General features: G+C 43.0%; 2 protein-coding genes across 2 annotated transcripts in view; one reads left to right on the forward strand and one right to left on the reverse strand.

The window, feature by feature from the left end:
* Positions 1-14,175, forward strand: part of PPEF1 (protein phosphatase with EF-hand domain 1) — a 34,422-nt gene extending 20,247 nt beyond the window's left edge. The window contains exons 8-17 of the mRNA XM_058799887.1: positions 2,861-3,027; positions 4,555-4,591; positions 5,056-5,205; positions 7,335-7,535; positions 8,861-9,046; positions 9,669-9,811; positions 10,448-10,554; positions 11,535-11,698; positions 12,544-12,628; positions 13,096-14,175. Coding sequence (XP_058655870.1) covers positions 2,861-3,027; positions 4,555-4,591; positions 5,056-5,205; positions 7,335-7,535; positions 8,861-9,046; positions 9,669-9,811; positions 10,448-10,554; positions 11,535-11,698; positions 12,544-12,628; positions 13,096-13,289 — 1,434 coding nt within the window. The 3' untranslated portion in view covers positions 13,290-14,175. The remainder of the gene's footprint in view (positions 1-2,860; positions 3,028-4,554; positions 4,592-5,055; positions 5,206-7,334; positions 7,536-8,860; positions 9,047-9,668; positions 9,812-10,447; positions 10,555-11,534; positions 11,699-12,543; positions 12,629-13,095) is intronic.
* Positions 14,176-15,038: 863 nt separating this feature from the next.
* Positions 15,039-25,234, reverse strand: part of PHKA2 (phosphorylase kinase regulatory subunit alpha 2) — a 44,344-nt gene continuing 34,148 nt past the window's right edge. The window contains exons 28-31 of the mRNA XM_058800613.1: positions 22,503-22,670; positions 21,003-21,056; positions 19,447-19,647; positions 15,039-18,945 (exon numbers count right to left, since the gene is read on the reverse strand). Coding sequence (XP_058656596.1) covers positions 18,772-18,945; positions 19,447-19,647; positions 21,003-21,056; positions 22,503-22,670 — 597 coding nt within the window. The 3' untranslated portion in view covers positions 15,039-18,771. The remainder of the gene's footprint in view (positions 18,946-19,446; positions 19,648-21,002; positions 21,057-22,502; positions 22,671-25,234) is intronic.

The following is a 25,234-nucleotide window of genomic DNA, read 5'->3' on the forward strand; positions in this document are numbered from 1 at the left end:
AAGTATAGTTAAAATATAATCAGACCTTTCTACAGAGTCCTGCTTTTTTACTAATCAACCATCTTTAGCTGGTCCTTGGCTTGCAGTCTTTTGGTTGTTAAGCTTTCTTTTTAAAACTGGAACAAGTATGATACATATAGGTTTCATACTCAGAACCTGGAATGGGAAATATAACTATTTTGGAGATAAATGCTCAGATATAATTATATTTACAACTGCATTCAGCCTGCATTTTATTTTTTTTGGAGTAAACAGATGCTGATTCTTTCCCCCCTCTAATGGATGCTATAAAGAGGAAAAAAAAAAAGCAGCTCTCATCCTGACTTCAGTAAATTCAGAGCCAAAACTCCCACTGACTTCAGACTAAAGATAACACCAGTTGTTCTCTGTTAAATTCCTAGGGAAGTCCCTTCCACCAAACCAAATAAAATGGGCAAATGTTTTGCCATTTCAAAGTAGTGGAGAATATAGAGAGCATAAGATAGAGCTGATTATCTAGAAGCAAATTAAATCACTGTCCCCTCTGAGCAGTTTACTCAGATGAGCAGTGAACCCAGTTGGCTTCTGGGATCCATTTTTCTCTTTCCTAAACTCTGTTTCAGTTGGAAGGGATTTCATCCTCCAAGTTGGTAGCAACTACCTTAAACAAGAGGGTGCAATCCTAAACAATGCCAAGGGAGTGATCTTGGTCTGCACAGGGCTGTGCAGAGCTGCAATGGATTCTGGAGGCCTGCATGCAGACCAGGCTTGTCACTTCCACAGACCACCCCCAGCAAACACAGAGCTGGCAATCTGCAGCATATTGATACAATGCTGCAGATGGTGTATAATCCTTACACCTGGTTTGGCTGAAGCTAAGACACTCTTTTTTCTCTCAATAACAGTTTGTAAGGTTCATTCAGACCCTTCATTAATCTTCATTAAATTACAGTGTTTCCTGGTATTCCTTGAAACTTGAATTTTAAATTACATATTGCTAAGTTAGATTGTTAAAGGGGTGCTATAGATAGAAATGGCCTGAAGGGGTAGAAAATGCCAACAACAAACGGAAGTTAATTAATCACTAACCCAGGAGAAACAGTAATGACGCCCAGCAGCAAGTTGCTAATCATTAGAGGGCCTTGTTTGCCTCTCTAACATGTCAGAGGCTGCAACAGCCTTTAATTTAGTTTTGCTCTCATTGTTGGTTGAAACCACAGAAAAGGAAAGTGCATGAGTGTGGAACAAAATTAAAATGTCACATTGAAGTTGGAAGTCCAAACCAAACCTGTTTAAAACTCAAATTGTGTGTAATCTTTTCCAAAAGAAGGGTGATAGAGTCTGGAGAGTGCTCCAGTAGATGAATCTTTCCACGAGGACTGCAGTTAGAGTGGTTGTGGGTGTACTCACAATCTGCTGGTGGATTCACATGCCTATTGGTTTTAAGGCAAAGCTTTTATTTATTTATTATTTATCTATCTTTCCAGAAACTGCTGCTGAGTTTCTGCTGTCTGTTCCACTCCTGAAATCCATCCTCTCCTTTTTAAAATCACTTCAACCACCACATTAGAAGAGCCTCATACATTGCCAGGCTTGTGAGCACAGAGCAAGCACAGGCCCCTTCTAAGTTAACTTGGAAAGGGCTCAGGACAGGCTATAGCAAAATCCAAGGAAGCTGAATTTACAGCAGCCAGGATGGAGAGACCAGGGTTCACTACTGCAACCTATCATGAAAGTACAGAACACTGATTGGGATAAAAAAAGATGTTCTCATAAGGATTGAAATTACACATTACATTGAGTCCCTGGCCACATTACACATCCTGCAATAAATCCACTAAGGCAAAATACCAGTAATGCCATAGGAACACAAGAAACACTGATACTGTAGATATATTCAAGAAATGGGATGTCTTGCAGTGCTACCAGAACTTTTAAGAGTGTCTTCCACGGTTATAATGTAATTTTATAGATGTTCTGTTGGTATTTCTTGTGCATATCAATTGAGAAAACAGAGGTTTCCCTTTTCTGGCTAGTCATAGCTGAAATACTATTTCTGATACTCATGACTGGAAATTATGATGTTACATATAGGTGGTGCTATATTTTCTGTAAGCTGATGGCACCCATGTGTTGGTAATTAATCTAATAAAACAAACCATCAGTTCAAAATACTTGTCTTTACTAAGTCACCATTTATAATAAATCATTTCTCTGTATCTTCAGGAAAAAAATAAGGTAAGAAATACCTGTATATACAACCTCTCAGGTTTGTGAGCTTTCAAGTGTATCTTGACTCTCATGCAAGCAGTGCTTTCAGGATTAAAGCAACTGAAATCAAACTTTTCAAGTCTTAAGTTCTGTCTTAAAATTTTATATCCTCTGGCCTATAGTCCTTCTCAGGAGTTTTGGAAGCATACACTACAAACAATGTAAATATACGAAATCCATTCAAACCTACATGAGAAGATAATTTTTCATGTATTTCTTATCTTCCATTCAAACTGAATGACTCCCTTTGGTTTGCAAGTGCGTAGTTTCCTGACAAGAGTTACAATAACAAAAATGTATATTTTACTACAAGACTGATGTTTCTTTCATTCCCTTTCAATTTAATTTAATAGGTAAAGGAAAGGATTAGAGATGGCATTGTAAGAACAGCCAGAGAAGTCCTCTCTTCTCTAATGGCTCAGGTTGTCTGATATGAAGGTTTTTATTCTAAACAGTGGAAATAAAGAAATGCTGCTTTTTAGATCTCTGTATTATGCAGGATTTTTTTCAGAATCTCTAGCAATGGGATCTCATTTGAATACTATTTCCTCTATTACAGTAACATTGCAGCCCCTCTAAATGCCCTTTTTTTTTTTTTTTTTTTCTGCAGAATGGTCTGCCTTCAGAACAAAACCCCTATGTCTTTAATGGTGATTTTGTTGACAGAGGGAAAAATTCTATGGAAATACTTATAATCCTATTTGCATTTCTTCTTATCTATCCCAATGATTTGCACTTGAATAGAGGAAACCATGAAGACTACATCATGAACCTGAGGTAGATTTTGGGGGCGGGGCAGGAAATATCTGGCTATCACTAGAAATATTTGAGCTTTTGATTGCTACTTTAGCCACTGTGGCACCCTAAAATGGAATATGTTTTATAAGAAGTCAGGTGGATCTTCGCCTTTTCAGAGTGTGGGGAAGGAACATTCTCACTACACACAGACATTTGAATGGCAATAATGTTTTGCCTTTGATCTAATCATAATCCATTGAAGTCAGAGGGCTTAGTGCAGCTTCCAGAGTATCAAAATTGGGGAAGGACAGATGGAAGGACGATGTTTTTGTTAAAGCACATATTTAGCGAAATCTGATATTTTACTTAACTTTAAACTAAGATTTCACTTCTCTAACCCAAGGAGCAGGTAAATATCCTACCCTCTACTCAGAGGAGCTTCATCAGTTGGAGGTGTCAGTGCAGGAAAGCTGACACCCTGTTTTCTAACACAGACATTTGCACTCAGCTGTGCCGTGCAGCCAAGGGAGTGAGCACAGCCAGTGGCTCCAGCTGTAGTCAAAGTGTGACATGGAAACAAAAAGCATCTCAGAAATGTGAGAACTCCTCAGTCCTACTCCCTACAATTCTAAACTGCCCCAGAAAGCCTTGGGTGACTGACTGGTGGGTAACCTGCTGCAGCCCTTGGATTATTTGATGTGGCACACAGGGTGTATTGCTGTTTTAACACAGGCCTGTGTTAGCACCTGGGTTAGAGCCCAAAGGCAAGTCCTACTAATGATCCAAAAAAGAGAATCAGTTTCCAATGATAGTTACTTTTTCAGCACATAATTGAAAACACTCCAAAAACAACATAAACCAAGATCAGTCACTTAATCTACAAGGAGGAAAATTCCTCCCCAAAACAGCAAAAAATATTAACTAAGTCTGTGATGGTATGGAGTGCGCAGATGTGTCTTTGCTGTGCATTTTGATTAGCAGTGCTGCACATTGGTAAATTTGAAAGCTGAGTATTGTGAAAATGCCCCTTGATGAAGGATATCTTGGTGTTAAAAGAATTAGATATCAAAATCTGTGTCCCTTGCAGAGGAAAAGACGTGAAGTTGGATGAAGCTCTGAGCAATCTGGTCAAGTGGAAAGCGTCCCTCGCCCATGGCAGAGGGTTGGAATGAGATGATCTTTAAGGTCCCTTCCAACCCAAACCATTCTATGATATGATTCTGTGATTATATGATATTTAAGAAAAAAGCTCCATGAAGGTTTTGTGGGAATTTTTGCCCATCATCAGTTCCTTTGGAATTTCTCTCTGGTATCTAAAAGGCAGAGCTGGCAAAAAGGCCTCTTAATAATTACTAGGCTGGATTCTGTTCCCAACCTCTGCTATGCACAAGAAACAAGTTTAACTCAGTCTCACGACAGAGTGGAGGAAAGCAAATTTCAGCTGAGGTGAGATGGAATGGCAGATGAGGAAGGGGGCTAGAAAACTCCAGTAAAACACCATAGCACAGGAAACCATGCAGAAGGGGCATACTAAAATCCCAGTTCATGATGCTGTCCTGTTTTCAGATATGGATTCACAAAAGAAGTTTCAAAGAAGTACAAGGTAAGATTCTTCCTCCTTTCCCTGTTTTTTTTGCAGTCTTGCACATGTAAAATGAAACCTGTGTAAACAAGAAAAAGTCAAACCAGTTTATTTAGGTGTAGCAGAGTATTATTTTAGTGATATAGGTGAAATTATTTTGGCCTATCAGTGGAATAAATGACAAAACAATTTTAAGTGCTAGTCTCTTATGCCCAGAGATCTATGGGATGAAATAAGTAACATCCATAAGAACAATCAAGAGCACAAAAAAATAAGTGAACATGTAAGAAAAAAATGAAACACTGCAGACACAATCAAATGGCCCTAAACTGAATGTCAGAACATGTGTGTCAGGGTTGCAGTTCAGGATATCACCTGAACAAAACTGATCACATAAACTGTAGCAGGCACTTCAGCAAAATCTGGAACTTAGAAGCAACAGAATCTGCCAGAAATAGAATCTAATGTAAGAGTATATTTTACAGGACCATTGGAAACAGATTTTGGGTCTTCTGCGAGATGTTTTTAGCTGGCTTCCCCTTGCCACTATAATTGATAGCAAAGTTCTTATCCTTCATGGGGGGATTTCAGACACCACAGATTTGGATTTCCTGAATGCACTTGAGAGAAATAAGGTAAGAGATCATATTCATGTGAGGGTAATTTTGTTTTCTTTTAAAAATTTTCTAGTATGAATGCTAGGATCAGGTCATTTGCATTAGGAAAGGAAATGGCAGCAGTATAAGGCATGTAAGAGAAATAATAGTCTAATTTTTCTTCAAAATCAGGGCTTAGGAAGGCAGGTTGCAGTAGGTGTTGAGAGCCAGTTTTCAGGCTCTCCACACAACATGGGTCTTTTGACCTTAAAACAGCTAAAGCCACTTTAGATGCCTCCTCCTGCAGTGATGACACACTAGCCAGAAAGTATGAAAACTACTTGATTCTTGGGCATTTCCTTCAAACACTTTAAAAATCAATTTAGCCACGTATTTCCAGCACTGCCTTTTTTCCTGGGGCTGTGCTTCTGCCATCTGTTGTGTGGGGCAAGTTCTCCACCTGTGAGGCGCTCCCTTGGCAGCAGCTGAACGTTGTACATGTGGGAGAGCCTTTCCAGAAGGATCAAAATTCAAGAACTGGCCTTGATAAAATAGAATCCACTGCTTTTCAGGGATTTAGAAGACAAAAATGTTCATTTTTTTTTTTTCTGAAATGATGAGCAAACACAGACCTTTCAAATCAGTGGAAAATGGTGGGGGATTTGGTCTCAATTTGAACAACTAAATCAAGATGTCTGCAGAGATCTGGTGGAGATCATTACTTAGGCACACATCTCCAGTGCTGTTCAAGGAAGTGCCTCATTGGCTTTGGCCTTAGCCTGCCTCTGAAGAAAGTCTTCTCTGTAGGTCCCCTCCACCAGTCCCCTTTTAGGCCAGATTTGTGTCTGCCCCCTCACACTAATTCACAGTGGAGCATCTCAGATAGCATAGGAGACCAATGTTTGAGCAACTTAGTGTACCCTGGCATCAATGTCTGTGGAATCCAGAGCTATTTTTGTCATCCTCAGATTTTCTAAAGCAGAAATAAATACTTTGCAGGACAGACAGATGTGTATCTTTTTTAAAGATATGACAAAGGGCATGAATATCTAAGCTTCATTGGCTGCACCACTGTGCACTAAAACTGGGTGCCTAACTACAGATAGAGGCATCCTAACCATGAGCTGAGTTCTGCCCATGCTTTCACCAGGGCTCAGCTCTGCATGTTTCTGTGAAATGCAGTATCTGTGAAATGCAGAATTAACAGGTCAAAGTAGCTGCCATAGGAGAGTGTTGCTAATGAGACATGTGTGGGTCACAACCCAGGGCAGTGTCACTCAAGGCCAAGTGATGTATTTTAATTGGTGCAGTTGGCAGGTTTCAAATACTGGTCAGTGCACTGGTTAATAACCCTGTGTTGGGCATTTGTTTTGAATTAGTCCTTTTCTTTGTTAAAGAGTAAAATCCAGGGGTCTGCTGATTGTATATGTTTTATTGGTGGGTGGGGGTTTTTTTGGTTTGGGATTTTGTGTTTTGCTTTGGGTTTTTTGGGTTGGTTGGTTGGTTTGTTTTTGGGTTTTATTTTGGCTTTGTTCTAGAAATAAGCTACTATGACAGAATATCAAAGGAGAAGACATTCCCTGGAGAGAAACCATGTTACTGATCATTTGTGGAACCACAGTGCACCACTCCAGAAAAGCAAATGCCCTTGCATGTTTGAGGGGTTTGATTTAACAGTATCATGTGGTGTAATATTCCATCAGTTTCACTACTGTCTTCCTGATACTCCATTTAATTTAGCCAAGTTAATCTAACAGCATGGTACTGTGTCAGAGCAGAAGTGAATGGAGTTTCACCTTCCATTCAATATGAATGTATATTTTGTTTCCAGGGAACTTGGGCACTGATGTGTCTTTCCTGAGCTCAGGCCCTACTTGCTGTATAGTGAGACCTCAAGATTTACTGTGTTCGGAATGAGTGTGTGTGTCTGGATAAGAATATGAAAGCAGTTCTGAAGAGCCTGGTTACTGATAGGTATAAAGCAAAATTTCTGCAAGTGCCAAATACCTGCAGCTTCTCCCAAACCTGTGAAATCAGGACATTATGGGAGTTAACATTAGAACACTCAAGGAGTTCTCCTGAGTACAGGAAACGTGAGCTGATGTGCATTTTAGCCAACATCTCTGTATCAATTTTTGTTGTTGTGATGGTAACTTTTTTTTTTTAAGTTGAAATCTTTGATGCGGCCACCAAAGTCAGTGGGAAACAGACAGGACCATGTGAAGAAGAAAACTCCCATGACCAAACCAGGTAAACACACTGCCAACCAGCATGTTGCAGGGAAGACACAACACATCTCTTCAACGGGCTTCACGGAGCCTTCAGGTTCAAATTTGCCTCCAGACCCCGCCCTGAAGGAATGGAAACAAGTAGGTGAAACCCAAGACTCTCTGATACCAAACCCCTCCCGCACAAACTCGGAGTTCTGTTCCAGCAGCGGGTTCAGTCTGAGTGAACTGCCTCTCAACAGGAAAACAGTCATTCTAAGGATTAACTTAGATACCTATTGGGCTTTTTTGGATGCTTTTTGTAGATCTGGTAATAAAAGCTTGGGTGTTTATGACTTACAAGTAAAATTCACCCAGTATTTTCTCTTCATAGCCCTTAGGAGGAGGAAACTGCTCAGTAGGAAATAGGTTTGCCTGCCCTCATGTGGTTGGATCTGTTGGTACATAAATGGTTGTTGGTTTAAACGGGTCAGACTGCAATTGTTGGTGAGATAAAGCACCTTTTTTTGGCTGTACTTTTGGCAGCTGAATGCTGATATAGCCCAAAAAAAGCCACCCAGCTCCTGAGACATACCGGCAGATTACTCAGAAGTGGGAAGTGTTTGTCCTCTGGCTGTTCATTTCATCTTGAATATCAGAGCATATATAGAGCTTTTGTTATACTGTAATTTAATAAATTGTGACAATTTGGAAAGCTTAATTTTTCTGAAAATCTGATTTCCCAAGATACCTGTCTGACCTACAAACTAACATAACGAACACAAGCAAGGCTCCCCTTTCCCCCGAAATCTGACAGCTAATCAAGCATCCACTAAGCCATGCTCACAAACATGAAGGGGAATATTTTAGTGCAAACCTTGCCCAGAAAAGTTTAAACAAGCACATTTTGAATAATGTTTGCTACTGACTAGAATTAAACCATGATAATTCATCTTCATGTCTGAACCCTGCTAAAATGCTAATATGTAAAATGTCAGTTTGACACGTGAGCTAACTGAAGACAATAAAGGCAAAGGCAACTCTTGTCATGTTTAGAGCAGGTACTCCCAAGCTTAGGTAAAACCACTAAACAATGTGGTTGTCCAGTCTGTGCTGGGAAATAGAAATTGCTTCTCTACTGACATGTGAAGAAGGCAGTTTTTCTTCTCTTTGAATTTGCCCAGGTAATGTTTCTGGTGCACCTGCCCAAGTCTGAAAACCTCAGCTGTGAAAGGAGGTACATTGCTGAAATTATATTTCTCCTGAAACAAAAAAGTTAATCCAAAGTCTAGATAATGTTTCTTAAAAAGTGGAACAAAAGTCCCAGCCCAAAAGAACATGCTCCTGAAAGGAAGGAAAAACTTCAAGACCTTTGTGTTTTCTCCCTGTACTGTGGGGCTTTTGCTGTGGCCATGACTTTAGACAGCCATACCCTGTTAGTCTTCCCCTATTACCTGTTCTCACTTGCTTGAGTTTGCTATTTATAGATCCTTGACATTCTGTGGAGTGATCCAAGGAGCCAAAATGGCTGCACACCAAACAAGTGTCGAGGAGGAGGCTGTTACTTTGGTCCTGATGTCACTGCCAAGCTGTTTGAGAGATATAATCTGAAGATGCTCATCAGGTCCCATGAATTTAAGCCAGAAGGTTATGAGATCAGTCATGATGGGAAGGTAAGTTGCTTCCATGTAAAGCAGAATTCTCCTGTGAATTTCACAGGAACATCCACAGTAGATTTTTCTCCAAAATTTATTTTAAAAAAAGAGAGTTACTTTGTTAAACTGGGTTTGGGGGAACTTTGTCCTAGAGAGATGTTACAACAAATTACTGAGTTCTGAGTAACAAAATTCTTTACATCTTTAGGGAGTGAAGACCAATTTATTACTTACATGAAAACAAATGGACACCAACAAAATCCCCAACAAGAGTTGTGTGTAAATACAATTCAAGACATGCTCTAAGGCTCTAGAAGCCTTTAACTTACTGATTTCTCTTCTGGCCCTGCTTTTTAACATGCTGCATTGGGAGGCCAACAAGAATCCTGAAAATCAGGTCTCTCTTAGAGAGAGGTTTCTCTTAAACAGCATGTTATATCTCACTGCTCTCTGAAGTCTGACAGGTCAAAATAAAGGCCCAGAGCTCTGACTCAAAAGGGAAGAGCAATTTGGTGAATGAGGGAGTTTTATATGTAGACACGTAATTTTGTGAGCTGGAATTTTTTCTCAGATCAGTTTCAGAAATAAGTGTCAAGAAGAGCTGTTCTGGCCAATCCAGTTTCTTTGTTTCCTGTGTCAGGTTATCACCATATTCTCTGCCTCTAACTATTACGAGGAGGGCAGTAACCGGGGCGCTTACATCAAGCTGAATCCCGAGCTGACCCCGCGCTTTGTGCAGTACCAGGTCAGCAAGCTCACGCGCAGGCAGAATCTCCGCGAGAGGTAAAGCTCTGTGTTGCATGCAGTGAGCATGGACTCACCTCACAGAGAGTGCACCTGCCCAAATCTAGAGCTTCACTCAATAACTGAATAGGCATCCATTTTCTTTGATTCTCACTGGTTTTCTGTTTTACAATTTAAAAATTAATACAGTAGACAAAATATATTCTGGCTGCTTAACTTGGTTTCCTGAGAAACACCCAAAGGTAATTAGGTGAGGTAAGCAGTTAGAACAGACAATTGTCAGGGACTCATAAATGGCCTGCACCTGTCTGCTTTAAGGCTGCAGTGTTAATCTGGACAAATCCTGTTATGACTTGAGTCTCAAAAGTTTATCATGACAGCTTTGCCATGCCTAGTAGTGTGCTCAGATTACTAAAGGAAAGCAGCTTAGAATTACCTGCATAAACTTAATTATCTCATAAACTCAGTTTATTCTTATGGAGCATTGTTGGTTTTGTTTGGTTTGGGGGTTCCCCCTGATGAATGTAGTGTGTTTTGAGTCATTCTACTTAAACATACTACACCCTGAACATACTGCATGGTAAAGGATATAAGAATTTTGTAATGAGTGTTGAAAAGCAGAACATGTGAGAGGATTTTAATCCTTTAATAATCTGCTGACTTTTTCCTTCCTAGGGTAGGTACAATTGAATCATCTGCCTTAAAGTCCTTACGAGAGAAGATTTATGCACACAGGTCTGAACTCATCAGTGCTTTTGCTCAATATGACGTCAATGGCACAGGTACTACTCCCTCTCTGTCCAGTTGCCACCATGGGGAAAACAGCTTCCATGTGTGTGGGAGGCAGAGGGGACAAGCCCCATGGACAGGAGTCCTGCCTGCCTCAGTGTCAGGCTGAGGGCAGCAGAAGCTGGTTGACCTTGTTTTTCATGACCACAGAGGAGAATAGTCATTGGGAAAGGCTTAGCGCAAACAGCTTGAGGGGATGAAGCTTGAAGGAGGAAAAAGAAAACTGAAAGACATGGGCAAATAAAGAAATTATGTTTGCTGTTGGGTAGAGACTTTGGGCAGGCAAATCCAGATCCAGAAGCCCAAAGGTCACCACCACCTTCATGCAGGAGTGTCATCAGAATGTGTCAGACAGGGAATTGTGGTCTTAGGTGTGGGGATGTGGAATGGGTCTCCTTCTGCGTCTGGGAGGTATTTGAGGAAAAGTGCCTGCCCATGCCTCCAGCAGACACACAGCCTATGCCTCTAGCAGACACACACTCACCCCTCAGCTGAACAAAAGTCAGTGCTGAGTTAATAGATGAACCTTTTATGCAGAAGCAAGAAGTTGATTTCTGCCACAAATGCAAGTTTTCCTTGTGATGACTCCTCACTTGACAGTGTCCTTACAAGGGCACTCAATAACATGATGTTGTTTCTTTGGCCACTGAACAGCTGTTACACATATTTCAATGTGGTTGAGTTTTCAGCCACATGTCACTCTAATTGCAGCTCAGCTGAAACCTGAAGTACTCTTCATGGCATAATCTGACTTTCTCAAAAGGTGTTAAAACATGCTGAACGTCATAATAGCGTCACAACTTTGTGGCTGGAGGGACCTGTGGAAATGCCTAGTCCAACCCCACTGCTCCTTTGTTACAAGGGTTTTTACCCCAGGGTTCAGAGAAAATCCTTGTGTTTTGGAACCCTTTGTGCTGGTGCCTGATGTGGGCTGTGTCCTGTACTTGTAACCATGACCTGACCCCTTCTGCAGGCAGGATTTCTGTCAATGACTGGGCTGCAGCGATGGAGTCTGTCCTACAGCTGGAACTGCCCTGGAGGATGCTGCGCTCTCAGCTAGCACAGATGAACCCAGATGGAGAAGTTGACTTCATGTCTTGTTTTTATGATTTGAAAATGGGTCAACCTATAAAAGAGGTAAAGAGGAAAACACCTCCTTGCAATTCTTGGAGGAACAACTTTTGGTGCAAATTGAAGCACAAGACAGTTGTTTGGCCCAACAAGTAGACATCCACAGCTGAACTAGTTGCTGAGCTTCCTTTTATAGTCACTGGAGGAAAATGAGCACTGCTAGGGTACGAATCATCATTCCCTGCTAAGGTAGATGCTTAAAATAGGCTGGATGAATCACATGCTAGAACTGCTTCTTACTTTCTCTTGGCTCTCGAGGGCGTTTAGATAACGGAGCTGAGGAGATGTGACAAATCCTGCCCAGAGCACTCAACCCTCACTCTTTGAAATGAGCATTTCAAACAGGCTCCAGAGGCAGTTCAGGTCCCTGTGGGAGGAAGTCACATTAATAGATGGACTTTTAGCTGTATATTATGGTGTCTGAGGTCACTTCTGCAGAGCCCAGTTGTTACCAAATGCTGCACAGTGCTTTAGAACAGAGGTATCACCATAATTTTCCTGAACAGCAGGATCCATTCACATCTGTATGGTGAGTGCTTTGTATGAGTGTATGGTCTACACCATCTTCCCCAGATCATCCAGGATTATTTCCACAAATAATTACTGCAGGTAGGAGGTGTGAAGGGCTCCTTTCCCCCTTGCCCTGCCATCTGAAAGTGATGGGGTTTATCTGATTATTCCTCAGGGTAAGACACAGAAGTGTCATTCCAGAGAACTCAAGCATAAAGATTTGGTTTTTTACATTTGACAAGTTAAACTGGGAAAATGGAAATTGGATAGTAGATATTCTGTTGGTTAAATTAACTCAAACCAAGGTCTGAATAGCTTCTTGTATGTGATTTCAAAACCAGGCTCAGCCAGCTTTGGCAGAAACACTGTGCAGATACAGAAAGGATCTGGAGATCATCTTTAACATCATTGACAAAGATCACTCAGGTAAGTGCAGGTACCTTCACTGCGTCAGCTCTAGGGAGCCTATACCAGTTGTCTTTTCCCCAGTGTGTGTCCTCCTTAAGGCTTCTAAATATAGAGGAACCAGAGGTGATATCATTTCTCCAGTTTAGTGGAACCTACTTTAAGCAGTCAGGCTGGAATCATATAAGGGACAGTGCACAGAGCTTAACAAGAAAAGATTCTCACATACCCCAGCTCCAGTATTGGCTTCACTCTTTTGGGGACTTTTTCTCCCTTCCACTCAAGCCTTACTCTTTACTGCTTCCTCAATTCCACTGTCAGAAGCATTCAATCATTACCTAAAGTAAAAATGTGCTTCAATAATGAAAGCAGTAACCCCAGCATGGCAGGCAGGTAACTTTCTTACAGTGAAGGAGAGTGCATGTGTGTGTTTATGCAGGAAGGGAAAACAACACTGCCAAAAGCAACCTCTTGTCTGTCTCCTTTAGGTTTGATTTCTCTTGAGGAATTCAGCCAGACATGGAGACTGTTCACTTCTCACCTGGGCATTGATATACAGGATGATTCCATTGACAAGTTAGTCCTCAGCATAGACTACAACAAAGATGGCCACATTGACTTCAATGAATTTTTAGAGGCCTTTCATGTTGTTCACAGACTTGAGAAAAAGGCAACCTCTTGAAAAGGCAGAATTTCTCATGGGTTATCTTGGAAGCTCAGCTTGCTGTCATTAGTCATAAAGGGGCTGCTTGATAGGGTCACAGTGCAAGCCTTTATTTACCCCTTCCTGGATGATCTGTACCTGCTAATAATGGGATAGAGGAGATGAAAACCCACACTTACAGTATTACTGTGTCACTGCCACACACTGCCAGCACCTTACAATTCATCCCCTCCTCTTGGCATCTCCCCCACCAATCTAATCCCTGAACATTGCCAAGGTCATGCCTACAGCTGTGTAGGGAGAGAGGCTTTGGTATGCATCTGCCAGCAGTCCTCAGCTGAGAGCACTGATAACCACAAGGAACATACCAGAGCCACCCTGGTGATGGAACAGGCACGAGAGAGCTGGCTGCGGCGTGTCCATTGCAGGAGAGGAAAACAGGGAGGAAGCATCTGGTTCAAAAGGATAGTTCTGCATTTAATCTTGCTCTTTGCATGATGCAGATGTATTAAATTATTCCAGGTCAATCTCTCATCCTTCTAAAAGTTTACAGGCACAGCTTAGAGGATCTTGGTTGAAAGGTGTTTACATTTGCATTTACACTTCCTCTTGCCTCTGGTTACTTTTCCCCATATTGGTTGGGATTTGGAGCTCTGAAACAATCACAACTGTTTCTGAGATGGAGCCAGGCTCTTCACAGTGGTGCTGAGCAGCAGGACAAGAGGCAATGGGCAGAAACTGATGCACAGGAAGTTCCACCTGAACATGAGCAAGAAGTTATTTCCTGTGCAGTGACTGAGCCCTGGCACAGACTGCCCAGAGAGGGTGTGGAGCCTCCCTCACTGGAGATATTCAAGAACCACGTGGATGTAGTCCCGTGCCCTGTGTTATGGGATGACCCTGTCTGAGCAGGTGGTTCATGGTGGTCTCTTCCAGCATGATCCATTCTTGGATTCGGTGATTCCGTGCTAACTCGTGACCTTGATGAAGGCTAAATCCACAGCATGTTAATGCAACTCGTGATAGATCACAGAATAAAGCTTTAGCTTTCTGAGCATTGCCTAAGGGGGGTCTCTGCCTGTGTTTTGTAGCCTGCCCCAACCACCATAGAACACTCTTCCTGAAGATGAACTGGGTTTCTTAAAAAGAGAAATGAGTAAGAACACAAGAGTAAACATATTTTGATACTACCAAATCTAAATATTCTTGCACATAGTTAAAAATAAATTCTTTGCCAAGAAAAGGAAACTGAGAGATTCTGAAATTGAGTTTTTGGAAGGCAGAAAGATTGAAGACTCTTGCACTGACATTCCTGTCTCCTTTCACTGACTGCAAGTCGATATTCCCATTCCTGCCAGTACCACCCTGTCAATTCCCAAGGGGGAGAAGTCAGGAAATCTGGACCTAATTCTCTTGCATCTTACACTCTGAAAGCAACATCAGGTCAGGAGCTTTTTGGTAACTGTATTACCTCATTCAACCTCAGTAAATCCAAAGCACATAAAATGCTTTTTGGGTAGGGAAAAGTTCCAACCTAGTCCCTTTTAAAATTTTAATAGCTAAAGATAAGCTAAGTAAAGCAGCTTAGTTTCATTAATAGAAGCATTGAAAGTACAAAAAAAGCATCCTTCCAATCCAGAATGCAACAGCAGCCCAAGCTTAAGGCACTGCTGTCTGTCTTAAATCTTATTTTCTACTATTAAATACAGAACCCTTTTCCAGATGTATTTTGTAACTTGAGAGATGAATGAAAAAACATGCACACACTTATTTCTACTGCCTTGGAGGAGGGGAAAGAAAAATCTTTAATAGTACAAACAAAATTTACAGTGAAACTTTAATGGCGTTGGTAATACACAATGTATATTTTGAGCATGCAGTTATTCTGATCTATGCACTGTGATGATCAGTCCCACCTTATTCCAGAGGAGTTACAAAAAGGCTCCACTTACAATGGGCAAACACCTCTGTGTGTGGTGGGATCTTGCTTCCCACTGTTGACCTCCATGCGGTGGGTGTGAAGTGACAAGGTGGGACTGGACACTGCAGCTCTGGAGTTCCCCTTTGCCACCTGCCCCAGTACAGAGGCCAGAGCTGGGCTGTACAGCGAGACACAGGAGCTCTGAAGGATGGCTGGCAGCCTCCAGTGTGGATGTCCCCCACTAAGGACACATTCCTGAACTGGCATGAAGGGGACTGGCCTCAAGGGATCATTTCCTGAGAGGGGATGCCAAGGTACAGTCGCAGCACAGCTTCACTCAGCAGGCAGGGAGAGCCCTTGGGGATTCAGGACTGAGGAGCTGAATCATTGAGCCAAACCAGAAAGCCTGTCCTGTCAGCTGCTGGTGGCACAAAGGGCCCCTGGCTCCTGACAGAAGGGAGGTGGCCCAGGGAGTAACTGAACCATCTAAAGCTGGGAATAAATGCCACTTGAGACTGAAACTGGGACTGGGGAAAAGCCCTGCTGCTTGTACTTAAATCCAAACTGTTTGAGCAGAAGCTCTTCTTCTATAACCCACATCCTCAATCCCACTTTTTCAGTCATGATTCTGTGCAGCAGCCACTTAATACTCCAGATGTGAGTGGTCCTTTAATCAGTGCCTGAATCAGCCTGCAGATGAGTGCCAAGCTCTCACCCCACAGCTACAGCTGCCACCACTGGCAGCATCTCTCTCCTGCTTTCTGGGCAACTCTGCTCCTACCTGCCAACCACTCCAGAAAGTGCCCAAGGTTGAACTTGGACTGACTCAGTGAAGCTCTCACTCCACTCAAGGCCCTGGCTGCTGCCAGAGGGGTGACACATTCCTGCAGTGTCCCATGCCCACACAGGGCAGGCCAGGTGTTTCACTACCCCACAGGAAGTGGCTGCCCCTTTGCAGGGCAGCCAAGGACTGTGTGCTCACCTGCACCTTCCAGGAACAAGCAGGACTCTTTCCCTGAGAAAGGAGACTACAATTAGCAGGACAGAAGCCAGACAAACTTTGTACTCCACCCACACAGCTTTCCTGTGGGACCAGCAGCTGAGGGAGATCAATGGCACTTTTGATCTGTTTAGTTTGACAAGCCCATGTCCCTGCTGGCAGCAGGGGGAAGGCAACAGTGTGAGCAGGGGGGACACTGGCCTGGGGAGCAGGGCTGGGGGCAGCATGTGCTGTGAGCTCTGAGCTGGACACAGGTCCTCATTCTGCCAGCTCCTGTGCAGCTGTGCCTCACCCTGCAAGGAACATAAAGCTGCCTTCTACTGGCCTTGTGTTTGAGTACCCCCCTGCGCCACCAGATAGATACCTAAACTCTTCAAATTACCACATAAATACTTTCCAATTGCCTGCATTCCATGTGGTAATTCATTGTGATCATCATGAATATACCATAACCTAGGTCATACTGTGAATTTGATGGTAAAGACACCAATGACACTCCCATTTAAAAACAAAGAGGTGTTAGGGGTGTCCAGGTATGTTAGGCCATACATTTCATGCTTTAGACCTTCAATGCAGCTGCATGAAAAACCAACATCAGCCTTCTTGTTTCTGAAAACAACACAGTAGGTTAAAAAAAACAACTAGAAGTCTGAGCAAAAAATCATCTTGCATCTCTCTCAATCTAGGATTCAAGAAGAAAAGCAAAAATAACTGCTACTACTTTTTGTATGATACTGGGTAGAATAAAAAAACATCACCTTGCTCTTGTTGTGCTTATATTCTGCACTGTCACGTCTGCTTAAACTAGACAAAGGATTTTACTTCCTTTCACTGGGAAACAAGTCAAGTGAACTCTCACAAAACATATAAAAAGTTAAAAAACCCACACCAAATAATAACAAAGGCAAACCCTTACAAAACAGGCACCACACCAATAAAATAACTTCCACACCCAAGTGCTAATTGTACCTGAACTGTCACTTTACACTGGCCCCTGCACAGGCCCATGGTTCCCATGGTGGCTAACACAGGACTCCTGGTCCTCTGGACTACCAAACTCCTCTGGTCTCTGAAAAAACATTAAATCACATCACACCAAGGCCTCCTACACCTCCACTCTCTTGAGCCAGTTCCCAGGTACTGCTATAGCAGCAGTGACTGTGGAGAGGGACAGTAGGCAGGCTCTCAGGCTCATATAGCTCAGAAAGTTCTTATCTTTACAGGCCTATCTGCTCTTTCACCTCTAGCTGGCAAGACAGAATTGCTCTGATCCTTTCTGCTCACATGGCAGCAGTGCTACTGAGGGAGCCTGTCTGTGGCCATGGGATGCTGAAGCTACTGCCACTTTGCTAAGCTGTTAGCCAGATGCTGACATGTGGCTGGTGGCAAAGCCAGCAGCACAGGCACAAGGAAAACCACAGCCAGTGCCTGGGGTAAGGCAGGGTTTCCCTCTCCAGAGGCTGCCAAACTGTTTTCAGTTTATAAATGGCCATGGAGTCATTTCCATGCAGGATGCACCTACTCCCTGCAGCACCTCAGAGCTTCCAGCTGACAGCATTAACCTGGGAACTGTCTGCAGGGAGACTTCCAGGCAGCCTAACCCCTAATTACATGAGACCAGTGACTTCAAACTAAAAAGAAGAAAGAAAAAATGGCAAAGGAAATAAAAAGAAAAAACCAAACCAAAACAAAGAGAAACATCAAAGCCTTCCATAAACTCATGCTACACTGGAAAAGCCACAATTATGCCATTCTAAACTCTGAGGCTGTTTGTGAGGGAAATGATCAGGAGACTTGGAAAGGGTGCTCAAGTGGATGAGGTTTATCTTGCTCCATTCAGAGGAAAGGATTACAGGCATAAAACTGTCTGTCACACTGGAGAAGCTAGAGTCTTGAGATTTTGCCTCTAAAGTCCTGGGGATGTAGGGAAGGAAGCTATTCAGATTAAAGACAGATGCAGCTTCCTGACAGAGGCTATCCTCCCAAATTAGTGGATATTGTAGGATGTTTGTCCCTGCTGGCATTAGCCCTGCACTGACTAGGTGCAAATGAGAAGAGAATCAGGATAAAAGTGTATTAGAAATATCACCACGTTATTTCAAGTTACTCTTACTCCTCTAATTTACATTTCCCTGGATGTTTCACACTGTGCATTAGTGATTCACAACGATGTACAGTTACACACAGCAGGAGAAAAATTCATGAATTCCATCACTTCCCTTATTTGTGAGACTCTATGCCTGAGATGCAGCTCCCTTGTTTCATTATGCCTTTTGATCTCCACAGAGTAATCTGTTTTCCTCTTGGCAGAACTGTATAATTCTTGCTAATTTAATACGAATTACATTTATGCACTTTGGGCAGAATAAGCCTCCCTATTTGTTATTTCTCACACACTCTCCTAAAACCAGGCCAAATTCCAGCTCCCTGTCCCCAGCAGTAGGTGTGCACAGAGCATCCCCAGCAGTGCCAAATGCTGAGTGAGTGCATGGCACACACACAGGCAGCAACCAAGGGGTTTGTGACAGGGAACTGAGAAAGAAGAGCCTCTGAGCCTTCCCTCCCATATGAGGCTTCACTTACTGCATTGCACAGCCTGTGCTGGGCAGGAAATCGTGTAAATAAATAATTATGGCTTTTGTTAGGTAAGTCATGGTGCCATAGGCTCCACTGGGAGCACTATCATAAAAAAAGTGGCAAATTCCTGTGGCTGCATCTTTCTCCAAGATACTACCAGTAGCTCCAAATGATTTCTGTAAAGACACAAGCAAAAGTAGAGCAAGTTAGACATACATGCTTATTTACTGGGAAAAAACCCCACCATATTATGATTTTTTATTTGTGCTGAATACTGAAAGCAATTCTCTTTCCCCTCAGAAAACCCTAATCAGGATTACAATAGGGCCCCCATGACTTAGTTGGATCAGTGCAAGTAAATGAAGAACATATAACTTCATGGATTTTTGTCCTTTGGGGAGGAATGTGTGGGATTACTCAAATATTGGTAATAGCAATGCCTTGATAAAGCAGGACTTCACTTCAATCTCCTCTTGTACTTCAGAGGTTGTTAGCCACTACAAATTTATTCTTACATTAGTTTTCCCAAATATATTTCCAGAAGATATTTAAGTGATTTGGTCTGCCTTTGTAGGAGGAAGAGCCAGGATAAAATCAAGTTCATCACACACATTAAAAAAAGAGCAGGGGATAATTTTGAAAGGGGGAGGCTTCCCCCCACTGCCCTTTGAGCTCACCAGCTCCTGCAGAAAGAGGTCATTGGCCATGTGCACGATTCTGTCCACGTGGATGATGCCCCCGATGCTGCTGACCTCGATGTCCGACAGGAAGGTCAGCACCAGGATGGCCTCCACCAGCAGCTGCCTGTACTCGGGCTGGGGCACGTGGTTCAGCACTGACTCCATGTGCACTGCAAACTTGATTTCACACGGGGTCATCTGCCAAATTTGAGTGGAAATGGAAAGACAAACTGCCAAATCCAAAAGACTAGCTCCTCACCTCCTGCAAGCACTGAAACATATGCTCCTCTCTGCACACAGGGGCAGACTGACTGAAGCGAACAAAGTGTTTGTGCAGATTTAGCACTTACAGAAAGTTTTCGTGCTGCCAGACCTGATTCTGCAAACAGTTACACAACGTCCAGAGCCTGCTCCAGCCCTGCACCCATCACACACATCTCACTTACACTCAGTGCTGCTGAGGCTTAGCTGGCACATTAACTCTTTGCTCCTCAGGCTGTGGTCTCACACCCTGCCTTGTATGTTTCTTTCTGGCATTGCAGGTGAGTTGCAAAGCCAAACTTAGTACTGAGTTTTAAAAACAACCACCTGCTTAGAGGGATGATTTTTAAATAACCCCTGAGCTTTGCCATGCAGGAATAGCACTCTTCTGTTTGCAGAGCAGCTTAATTTGCAGTGGCATAGCTCTGGGGATGTTATGTTGCCTTAGGAAGTTTGTGCTTATTTTATTCAATTGCTTTAAACAGCAAAATTAGATACTGTCCAGGTCTGACAGGCTAAAAATAGAAGGCTCTTTATCTACACAATAGGGATAAATAAAGCTCTCCTTTCTGGAAAAAAAGCCACAAACCCCACCATTTAAATTTGGCAGAAAATTTCAGCTCCTCTCTTCAGCTGTTACCACTGTTACCACAGTTCCTCAGAAAAGAAGGAAGCCAAAGACAAATCTGAGGGAAACACTCAGTCTTGGGCACACAAGCAGCACTCTTGCACTGATGGATTCCTATTCACAAGAGTTTGTTTTATAGACGTGAATTCAAAATTTGCCAGAGCACCTAAAGACAGAATCCAGCTAAGAAAAAAATGCAAAGAAATATTATGGATTTAAAGAGCTAAAGCTTTGGTTAGAAACAATCATCCTTAACTGGTATTTACTTCTGAGATTGTGAAGCCAAAAGTCACTGCCTGCTGTTGCAGCATATAAAAAAAAAATAAGTAGCAAGTAACATGTCCTCTTTATTCCAGCAAGTCTGTGCTGCCTCACCTTCCCCCTAAGGGCTGGGTCAGCCTCCCTCTCTGGAGCCTCCCAGTGGGCACAGGGGGACAGGGAGGGTGTGAAAAGGCAAAGGGAAAACTGTCACAAGCCTCCTCCCAGGCCTGCCCGGCAGGAATTCACCTGCACAGACCCAGAGAAGCTGGCAGAAGTGCTGGGGGAAGGTCCAGATGTTCTAAAAGTAAAACCAATAATCTGTAACAGAGGCTCTGCTGCATCTTACACTGTCAATCCAAATATTCAGACATGTGGCTAGAAAATCATGGGCATTTTACTGTACCTCTCTGGTGGTTGAAGAAGGAAGGACATACCCATCAATGGACAGACCATGGCACTGAAACATTTCAAGAGTGAACAGAAATTACTGTTGTTGCAAGTCAATCTGAGGGTTCTCTGTTCTAAGCCAATATGTAAAAACTTTCAGTTAGGAAAAAAATAAGCAAAGCAAAAAACCCTCAAATGACACAAAAAGCCCTATTCAAAAATATTATTTTATCCTTCCTGCAGAAGTTATTATGTAACTGGCAAAGATTAGAAATAGCCTGACATGACACACCAGAGCATGCTGTGCTCCAGCCCAGCTAATGAAGCAGAGCACCTCAGGAGCCACTACAGCAAAGGCACACAAAGGAGGGAACAAATCAATGGGAGCATTCTGCTGGAAGGGGTTTGGAAATAAAGATAACACAAAAGCAAGACAACAGACCACAAAAGCAAGAACGTTTTTTCATTTTCACTAGAACAATATTTAGTTATGTGTTTCAGATCCAGGACACCACACCTCAGGATGTCAACCACTGGGGGAGAGAAATAACAAGTGGTATAAAGGAAACCATGACAAAACCTTAATGGTGAAAAGGCAGGTTAAAGAGGGACACATCTGTATGTGAGGTACAGAATAGAAACATACCAAGAAGAGGAGACAGATTTTAAAATCAAAAAGATTTTAAGAATGAAATATTGAAGATAAGCACAATTAATTTTAACAGCCAGAAAAAACATACAATTACTTCCAGCTATTACATTAGGTCAGAAGTGACGCTCACTCTGCTGGAAGATCCTATTAGTAAATAGCCAAGAGGTCATTTATGATTTGTCTTGGCTGATATCAACACTAACAGCTTCAGTGTAAGGAATTTTAGAAGGACAAACCAACCTAAATTGGTGATGCACTCTTTTCCCAACTAAGCAAGCATGAACAGCTCAGTGCTGCAAGGTGCCAAATGCTGGCCTGGATCCAGCAAAACAGAAAAGCAGGTGCATAATCACTTTGAAATAAGTTAAAATTTGTAATTCCCTTCTCCTTCTTCCTGGAGAGTTGCATTTATTTTTACATTTCTATACCCCTGATATCCAAGCTGCTGGCAAGGACTTACTTTTCACTTAAAACAAACCAACCAAACAAAAATATTAAGAATGCCATACAGCTCAGAAGATCCAGCAAGAGGTCTCAATATATTCGGGAAAAGTTAGAGCAGTTTCCTACTTCATTTCTCACAGCTTTTCTGGCCTGGAGCACGGAGCTGCATTGCACTGCAGTGCCCTTTAGGTGCACTGACAATGTGCCTTAGGCCAGGGCATGCACAACAGGCAGCAGTGGAACAGAGTCATTCAGCCAAAATTCAGCATTGGTGGTTTCAGAGAAAAACAAACACACTTTCAAAGAAACACATGAGCTTGTGTTCTAGAGACACCCTTCTACCAGAGACTCTGGTTTCCACCTGCCAACCAACTTCCACAAGTTACAGCTTGTTTGCTTCCTCCACAGCATTCAGCTTACCTTCTGAAGGATCTTCCACACTTTCTCATAAAAGCCAACAGGGACTCTGTTAATAGCACCATCCAGCCTCCTTCTGCGCAGCCACTGCCCTTTTCTGTCCCCCCAGCTCATGTCCCCACCGGAGCCAGTCGGAGAAGAGCTGGTGGGAGAGGATGGAGTACTGCCCCTCTGTAAGGACATTAAAGCTTGGGTTAGTTGCTTTCTACCATCCCAAGTGCCACTCCTGGCCAATACTTTTCTGTTCTAATGCTACCTGGGAACCAGGAAAAAATACAGGCCTTGGTGTCATACAGGATGATGGGATGGGACTGATCCTTCACCCCCATCTCTCCCCTTTGCAACAAGTTTCATTTCTCCAGTACTTCCATCATTTCTCAACAAGGCAGGCAAGCACTTCAGTGTGGCATAACCCAGTCAACTTCACTGCTTGGTTTAATGCAACATCTGACTATTTTAACAAGCCCAAGCTGCCTCCAGGGCAGTGTCACTGGTGTGCAAGGTGGGGGGATCTGCAGGGAGGTCCCATTCACTTGGACATGGGGCTCAGTGCTGTAAAACTATCAAAGCATCATAAATCCAGCAAGAGAGGCCCTCATGCAAAAGCTCCATTAAAGTAAGTAGATTAAAAATTGACTTGATGAAGCCACAAAATCATCATGCCTGCCTCTCTGTATGTATTAGCCTTGTTTCCTTTATTGCCCTTGTTGCTCTATTATTTTACTCTACCAGGTCTGAACGCTAAGTTAGGCAGCAGATAATTTTCAAACTTGGGGCAATACCACCAAATTGCTGTTGTGATTTTCACACACACAGTCTGCCCATTCCTTGCACTCCCAGAGACTGTACTCTTCTGTGTTCTCCTTCCCTTTTGATACTTGTTACCTTCAGCCCATAAAGGACTTCTCTGAAAGTGCCATCTTAAATCCCCTTATCTCCAAATAAGAAGCTACCTGAGCAATGTTGTGGGGAAGGAGGAGAATGACTGCAAACTGCATGTTTGGAAAGTGCAGGCTCATAGACTCTACATAGCCAAGCTGTGCAAAGAAGTCCCCAGCAGCAAACAGTCCATTTCCACTGCTACTAGCGTCCATGAGGCACACGTGGTGCTCCTTTGATATTCCAATGTTTGCTGCTCTTTGCCCTGCAAACTGACCATGCCAGACAGAACTCCCTGCTCTGCAGCTGTGTTTTTAGGGCGTTTGGGAGGTGTGCCACTGACAGTAAGTCTGAAGATGCAGACAGTGAGAGCTTAGGAAGAGCTACAGTTCTCTGCCTTGAAAGAAGATGACTTCTTGAAGAGATACCCATGCAACCCCTATATCTGCAACTGGAAGCTATTCTGGGCTCCCCACTGTCCAGAGGCTGTCAGCATTTATCAACACTGCATTACTTTTACATGCTGAAGACACCTGTAACAATCCACTATCAAGTAGCTAAATCTGCTATAGACTTTATCTGCTACAACTGCTTAAGCTGGAGAAAAACTAAGTGTGTCTAAACATGAGACTCAACTTCTATTAGGACATTACTAATAAGAATTGGTTCCCAATGGAAACAAGACAAAGAGGAAGGGTTTGAAAACAAGGTTTTAGGCAGGAGAAGACAGGAGGTGTCTAGAACTAAGACCCTTCCACACAAACACACACAGGGTGAAGAGCAGGTGCAGAGCTACAGATGGTGTTTTACCGTGGAAGCAAACATGCTGCTGGACATGGAGTGCCCCTCATGAAAGAACTACAAAACAAAACCAGACATCAACATCAGACAGGCAGGAGAACAGAACACAGACAAGGTTAGGTAACACACAGCTGCGAAGACAAGAAATAGAGCATAACCTCAGGGACTCAGGGAAAAACTGCAGCAACCCTTGGCCTCATGCAGTGCTGCACTGCAGCTGATACCAGGGCAGCTGCTGCTGATTCCCAGGGCCACCATGAGGCACAGCCCACCATGCCAGGAGCCTGTTTGGCAGCCCAAGCCACCCATGGAGCTCCCAGCGTGGCCAGCACAAAAACCAGATTAAGATGCAAGCAAAAGCTTCCTGTGGCCTGGGGCTGAGGGAAAAACTGAGCTCCCTACTTCCATTCCCCATTTGTTGCAATGCCACCAGCTTCTCTTTGCATGAGAAGGTCATCTTGCTGGAGAGACAGCAGGCTGCCAACTGGATGGACAGCACTAAACAAAAAGCTGCAAGGCAATTTTTTGCTGAAATGTGGATGCAGCACCTCAGACTTTGAGCACTTTCCTCTAATTGCCCACCCCAAGCCATGCCTTCACATTCATTGTTAATGGTTCTGACTGAAGAAAGAACAGCCACAAAAGAGGGAGCTGCATTTGCTCAACACTCCAGAGATGTTAGTACAAGCACTTGAAATATTCCTTGTAATAACAAAGTGTATTCTGCACCACCCCACCCTACCCCCTGCCAAAGTGTCACTGCATTAGCTGCTGGTCAATTATTCAGAGAATGCAGTGAGATGTGGCAGGAAGCAGCAGGAAGGGCAAAGTGGAGGGGGGTACAAAAATAAACCCAGCTGACTCCTCTGTGCAAAATACCAAGTTTCTGTGGAATGTGAAAACAACAAAGGAACTGTGTTCATAATGTCAAGAGAGGTCCAAGTATTCCAGCTCAGGCCCACCTCTGTGTTTCAAGCAAAATAATGCTGCCATCTAGTGCCTTGTCCCTCCTCCTTCCTGGAAAGGCCCCAATTCCAGATACACCATTTGACTGG

The sequence above is a fragment of the Ammospiza caudacuta genome, chromosome 2 (assembly GCF_027887145.1).
Source record: "Ammospiza caudacuta isolate bAmmCau1 chromosome 2, bAmmCau1.pri, whole genome shotgun sequence".
Lineage (NCBI taxonomy): Eukaryota > Metazoa > Chordata > Aves > Passeriformes > Passerellidae > Ammospiza > Ammospiza caudacuta.